This window comes from Arabidopsis lyrata (assembly GCF_000004255.2).
Source record: "Arabidopsis lyrata subsp. lyrata unplaced genomic scaffold ARALYscaffold_3, whole genome shotgun sequence".
Lineage (NCBI taxonomy): Eukaryota > Viridiplantae > Streptophyta > Magnoliopsida > Brassicales > Brassicaceae > Arabidopsis > Arabidopsis lyrata.
The window spans coordinates 17,517,359-17,524,787 of NW_003302553.1; the positions used below are offsets into that span (position 1 = coordinate 17,517,359).

The 7,429-nt window shown below is 33.3% G+C and overlaps 1 protein-coding gene across 1 annotated transcript; it reads left to right on the forward strand.

Annotated features, from left to right (window-relative positions):
* Positions 1–651: 651 nt before the first annotated feature.
* LOC9319839 (monogalactosyldiacylglycerol synthase 3, chloroplastic) lies at positions 652–3,855 on the forward strand. Its single transcript, XM_002883726.2, has 8 exons — positions 652–1,300; positions 1,948–2,120; positions 2,214–2,375; positions 2,575–2,716; positions 2,805–3,029; positions 3,119–3,181; positions 3,274–3,348; positions 3,438–3,855. The coding sequence occupies exons 1-8, from the start codon at positions 983–985 to the stop codon at positions 3,678–3,680; spliced, it is 1,401 nt and encodes a 466-aa protein (XP_002883772.1). The 5' UTR covers positions 652–982; the 3' UTR covers positions 3,681–3,855.
* Positions 3,856–7,429: the final 3,574 nt, after the last annotated feature.

The following is a 7,429-nucleotide window of genomic DNA, read 5'->3' on the forward strand; positions in this document are numbered from 1 at the left end:
ACGTAATTTTACAACTGACAACATATTTTTAGGCTAGCATACGTTATGTAATGACGATTCCAGCCCCAACACCCATTCGGACACGGTTTTGATCTTCTTGGTGGATTTAGAATTATCCCAAACCATACATAAACCGGTTCATGGCGAATTATTGATCAAATCTGGTTTATTCCCAACGTTTTTCCACTTGTAAACCTGATCATTCGACCAGGTGCTTGTAATCCAGTTAATTTTTGCAAATGATCTTCTAATCCACTATAAATTATGCAAGTCGATTTATTTTTGCTTTCATTATTTTTTAAGGTTCGAAACTGAAATCTAAATGTTAATATATAAAGCTAGGTTGATGCGTATAAAATTTAATATAGAAGTCGACATTTGAACTGAATCCTATTTTTTGTATACACAACATTAATAACAACACTAAACAAAAATCGAAATTAACTTTGAATCAAACAAAACAATTATTAAATTAATATTAAAAGTGGACCTAAGTTTAACTGAATCGATTTAAACCTAATCAAACCATATAAGTTTTGTTTCTAAACCGGTTTACCTAACAAAAAGGAGCATCCATGTCATAATTCTTTTATTTTTAAAAAGTCAAGTTGTTTTAAGTACTTAAAAAAGATCCGAATCATTATATCCGAAGATTCCGAAACCAAAGGCGGATCCGACGGCTCCAAGCTGCCTTATTCTCTTGTTACTCTACCACTAAATTAAACCCCACATAAAACAATAAAGACACGAAATATAAATACATAAGCAAAACTATAGGAACACAGAAGGAAAGAAAAAAGAATAATTCCAGCATCATTCCTCAAATAATTTAAAGAAGCAACTTGGTCTTCCATTTTTTTTGCTTCAAAAATTTTAAAACCCCAAAAGAGCTTAGAAATTTTTTACATAAAGATCACCAACCAGCCACATAGAAACACAACCATCGGTCTTCTTCTTATTCTTTCTTCAATACCAAATAGTCATGATGAAAGTGGTGTCACCTCGTACACGGTCGGATTCAATCACTGAGAAGGTGTTCCGACGTGTCTATAGCAATTTTAATATCTCAACGGTCGAAGATGAGTATATCCATCGTCAGAGATCAAGTGATTACGAGAAGGAGAGTCGTCTAAGAAAGAGAGGGTTAGAAGAAAAAGAAGAAGTTATGGAGATGGAGCAGATGGGAGCAGAGAGGATCAAAACTGTTCTTATTCTCATGAGTGACACCGGCGGTGGCCACCGTGCTTCCGCCGAGGCCATCCGTGACGCTTTCAAGATCGAATTCGGAGATGACTATCGGGTAAAATATGAATATTTTAAATTATTTATATCTTTGTCTTGAATCCAACGCATATGATTGGAGCCAATTACAGGCTTCCTAAACCATATAACCTATATAAAAAAATGAAAAAAAAAAAAAAGATTACATAAGCTACAAAACGCAGCCATAGTTGTAACTTCTAGATTCTGTTTAAACTTTAAAAGAAGAAAAACATTTTGAAGTGTTCATTTAGAAATTTTCAAAGCTGGTAATATATACGGATATATCCTCGAAAAATATATATTTATATTGACATATTTTCCAATAGATTATGTTAAAATATATCATAGAGGAGTTTCTGATTCTAATGATTCTCAGCCGTCAATATTAAAGCTGTCGCAGTGGTCGTCTTGAATTTGAAAAAGAAAAGAAAGAAAAGAAAGAAAAAGAAACAAACAAATATCTACTTGGAAGTTTTGTAGCCTAGTGTGAATCTTGGAGTTTGCCAGGGTGTCGGAGATACGAGCTGATGTCAACATTTTATGTCTTAAAACCTGTCCCACGTTCCTTTTTTTCTTTGTCAATAATGATTAAAAATTTGCATTATTTATTTATTTCTCTAGTTGTGGCTCTTTGATGTTACAAATGTTTCTCTAGGTACTAATGTTCTTTATTGTTATATATAGATAATCATAAAAGATGTATGGAAAGAATACACTGGATGGCCATTGAACGACATGGAGAGACAGTACAAATTCATGGTAAAACATGTTGGTCTTTGGTCAGTCGCGTTTCATGGTACCTCTCCCAAATGGATCCACAAAAGTTATCTAAGTGCTCTCGCCGCTTATTATGCCAAGTACTTATATGTTAACCTTCTTTATTTTCGTTATGATCCCTTAGTATAACGAATTAGCAATATAATGGAGATTATTCTTCTTTTGGTGAACAGAGAAATAGAGGCTGGTTTAATGGAGTACAAACCGGATATTATTATTAGCGTACACCCTTTGATGCAACACATACCATTGTGGGTAATGAAATGGCAAGGACTTCATAAGAAAGTCATTTTCGTGACGGTCATCACTGATCTAAATACTTGCCACCGTACATGGTAAGATGATGTTTAATACTTATATACTATCTGTATTTGTATAAGTACCTAAAATCAGTTTAATCCACACCTCAACAGGTTAATCCTTTCATGTTTACTCTCATGACTTTTCATTTAATAAACATAGATGATATATATGCGATGTTTAAAATATAAACTTATAGCTCAAAATGATATCTTTTATTTTGATGTATAATAGGTTCCACCATGGAGTCAGCAGATGTTATTGTCCTTCCAAAGAGGTTGCAAAGAGAGCATTAGTAGACGGCCTTGATGACTCTCAAATTCGTGTCTTTGGCTTACCCGTCCGCCCATCTTTCCCTCGTACAATTATCTACAAGGTAAGTTCTGTCCAATTCATACCATTTAGAGAAAAAATTTTTCAATCAACAGAAGATCAACAATATCTATTATTATGTGTTTTTTTAGGATGAACTAAGGAGAGAGCTTGAAATAGACTTAAATTTACCTGCGGTTCTATTAATGGGAGGTGGTGAAGGAATGGGTCCGGTTCAAAAAACTGCTCTAGCCCTTGGAGATGCTTTATACAACTCTAAAGAAAGAAATCCAATAGGACAATTGATTGTCATATGCGGCCGGAACAAAGTCCTGGCTTCAGCATTAGCGTCCCATGAATGGAAGATTCCGGTCAAGGTACAAACTAAAATGTGAAATTTTTACTTACTACTATATACTTACTTATAGAGCATGTGATTACTAATATATATTTGTGACGTTTATAGGTTCGTGGGTTTGAAACACAAATGGAAAAATGGATGGGAGCTTGTGATTGTATCATCACAAAGGTAAGTCGTATCTTTGAATCCTCTATACCGGTAAATACTACTTATGATTTATATCAGAATTAAGTTTAACAAGTGTTTATGACATCAAACAGGCCGGTCCAGGTACGATTGCAGAGGCATTGATTTGTGGTCTCCCAATTATCCTCAATGACTATATTCCTGGACAGGTATACATATACACTCTTTTGCTTCACCTTTGGGGTTAATCGGCCATCATTAGTCCATAAACTAACTCTTTTGAATGTAACTCCCAAAGGAAAAAGGCAACGTGCCGTATGTTGTGGACAATGGAGCTGGAGTTTTCACCCGAAGTCCCAAAGAAACTGCGAAAATTGTGGCTAATTGGTTTAGCAACAATAAAGAGGAACTAAAGAAAATGTCAGAGAATGCTCTTAAGTTGGCGCAACCTGAGGCCGTGTTCGACATCGTGAAAGATATCCATCATCTATCCCAACAACAACAACAACGTATTCCACTTTTTAATGATTTTTCGTATTGACGTCTTCTTTGTTAGACTGTAGGTTTCTCTTATTTCATGATTCTTATCAATGTGTATTGTCTAGTGCTTTGTTATTCTTTGATCAACCTTTTTTTTTTAACATTTATAATATGTATGAGCATCACATTTTAAATTATTTTCATTGTGCTTTAATGAATTAGGTTTTGAGTATTCATTCCTTGGTGTTACAAGGTACTTGCTTCCTTATGAATTTATTTGAAACTTTGTAAATTTAAAGTTTCACTCTTGTAATTGGAACAACTTCTTATGGCTAGAGAAAAAAAAATCCCCATACAAGATTCACTTGAATTTCATCAATTTTTTTCAAACATGACAATGTAATTACTAAGTAGCAATCAACTCATCAAATATGAAGGAAATTAAGCCTAATTACTTACTAATCGTTTTGTTTTTTTGGGCAACATCCTAATTACTTACTTCAATCATCAATTTTTACAGTTTAGCCTACCAAGTACCATACAAAGAATGATCAATTGTACGAAATATGTTTTTTTTTATAACTTTATTCATGAATATAAACTTTTTAAAAGCTGTCTAAATAAATAACTTTTTACGGATATAATATTTGTTCACCATTGTTAATACCAAAGTCTGTAAAATCAAACACACATCTTTAAAAACATAACAATAAGGACTCGAACCCGAGTAAAGAATTACATAGTCATACCTATACTTACGCTACTTGAACTTTTGACTACTATGTTCGCCTATATTCTTATATAGCATATCTATGGATATAAAATCATAATTTCTTCTTAATTTTCTGTAATGCCTAGTTCCCGAGTAACCCATGCCTCAATCGTCTAGGCGTTAGTTGACTGTCCATATAGCGCCTACCTATTTTTAAAACATTGTGTATGTCCATTACATTTTAAATTATTATCATCACGCAGCGTAATATTCTATTTTTTTTAGAAATCTCATAAATATCTTTTCAATATTTACTTTTACTGTATATCTTATGGGCTAAATTTCAGCTAATTCCGTATACATTTATTCATTTCTTGGTGTTCCAAAATTCTTACATATGACTTGTTTGAGACTACTAGTTAAAAGTTTCACTCTCCTAATTAGAACAACTTCTTATGTCTAGAGAAAAAAAACACCCATACAAGATTCACTTGAACATTTCATCAATCATTTCAAACATGACAAGGTAATTAGGCTTAATTAGCAATCAAACTCATCAAATATGATGGAAATTAAGCCAGATTACTAATCAATCACTAATTTTTCACAATTTAGCCTACCTAAGATTCCACCAAAGAATTTTACCAAAAAAGAAAGATTCCACCAAAGAACATCTAATCTCTTACTAATAAAAGATGCAATTTGAAGCTTCTCAACCTAGCCACCTTAGCAAAACGAAACTATCTAAGAGAGAGCCACGTCAGCCACTCATTCCAAACATTAATACTGGCTACATTAATAAGTATATAGCAAGTAGCAACTACACTAACATTTTAAATTACTCGAGTGAAAAAAAAAGAAATTCAAATATTTTCCACGCAAGAAAAAAAATAAAATTAAAAATACAGCCCAAGAGACAAATAATAACCCACATCAATTAAGGGTTACGGTAGTCTTCTTCTTCATTGTATAACCATGACAACACGCAAAGATCAACCGATTAATCTTCCACTACCGTTACCACTTCGTCTTCTTAATTGCCCACTTATTCTTCTCAATTCAATGATTTAAATTGCCACTCAGTGGCGGATCTAGAATAAGTTTCTAATGGAGTCATTATATTGTATGAATAGAAGAATAGAGAATTGAAACTATGTTAATGGGGTCAACTCAAGAAATTTTAACCATTTTCTCTAATTTTTTCTTAATTTTTACTAACAAATTTTTCAAAATATAAAAGTTATTGGGGTCAGTTGACCCCACTCCCACCAACGTAGCTCCGCCACTGTTGCCACTACAATCATCATTCATGGCCTCTCTTTCGAAAGCTTATAAGTATGTGTTTGTAATGAAACCATAATTGCCCTGAGTGAAATATATTCGAAACCTTTTCCTGATTTTTTCCTTACAATTCTTTAACTGACGTTGTTCATATTCTTTTCTTAAATATTAACGCATTTGCAGTTGTTATGTGAGTGTTGAAGTCGCTGAGGTTGTACGGTGAGGGAAGAGGAATCGTACGGTGAGTGTTATGTCTAATATTTTCCATGGATCTCAAATCATCTACCGGAAATTTGGATCATGCTAAGCCAAGTGAAAGAGAGATGGGGGTTTACACTATGGTTTGCTTTTAATTTCATTTTTTTTGTTTAGTATACAAAGGCGCAAAAGATATGCGGACATTTAAGGATAATGCCTACGGGGAAAAGGAAGCCAGGTAGAGAGCTGTTGAAACTGCCAAAGCAACATGAAAAGAACACTGGTGGTAGGAGTTGTATGTAGATATTGCAAGAAAGTGTTCCACTACATGAAACTATAAAAGGTACTATCAAAAGCCTTTACTTGCATTTATCAATTCATCTTGCTAAACTCTTTCAATCCTATTTCACTTTGTTATCTCTCATAATGTGTCTCAAATGTTGTTCCTGAACTTTTGATAACCAGCTTTGCAATTAATATATGTTAGTTATCCTATCTTCGTTTCCATTCCGATGGTTGTGTATTCTAGGTCGTAGTCACACCATAACTTACATGTAATCTGTTTTCCATTCATCATTAGGTACCGCAGATGGAAAATATGGCAAGAATGTACATAGTCTGGCTTAACACATAACTTAGAATGAAACTCCACTTTTCTCGGTACGACCAAATGAGAATGAGAGAGCCATCAATCCAACGATTGGATGCGCAATGTCTATGGATCTTGACCTCTTAATTAAGGAATCGATACTCACATTATAGCTTTAGTGGTTAATCACCAATTTAATCCCTTTGGTTTTCAAGGCGACTAATACTAACCACAAGACGTAACATATATAACCACACTATTATTATCAAGTGTATAGAAAGGCACTACACTATTATTATTAAGTATTTGTGTTCCTTTTATGATAATCTAATAAGATCGATTTGATGTTGCAGGCAATACATTGTGTAGCCGGAAATTGGAACATAAATGAGAATGCAACGCTTTGCCTTATGTGAAACGTTGGGCTTTATGCACTTGGCAAAGAGATTAGAGAGGCATCAATTGTCAATTTGTCATATTTTCAAAGGATAGTAAAGAGAAGTGTGGATTATACGCTCCATTATTATGTTGAAGATGGTACGGATATGATTTCAATGTTGCCAATTATGGTTTACGGTTCATAATATATTGGCTTATGTAGGTTTTTATCATAGTGTGTGTGGTATAATACTTCAATGTTGATTTTGTGTGTTTAAAGATGATATTTCCAAACTCATAAGGTCTTGATGGTTTCATTTCCAATAATTTACTCTTCCATCATGATAATGAAACTAAAATATCTTTTTCACGGAATTTAACAAAGCCAAAATATTTTATCAAAATAGTAACACTCATTGTATAACCATTCAAATTTCACTTTACCAGTGATATCTTAGGTATATATCATTACTGTGGATGTAGGATTCACACTCGATTATCTTTAAGTATTTTTGTGGAGAAAAACTCTTGTTAAATCATGAAGTAAATACGAGAATTTGAAATGGAAAACAACCAAGAAAAGGAGTAAAAAAATTTGTCGAAAGATGAAGTACAAAATGCCTTGCAAAAAATAGTAAAGAGAGAAAAATGT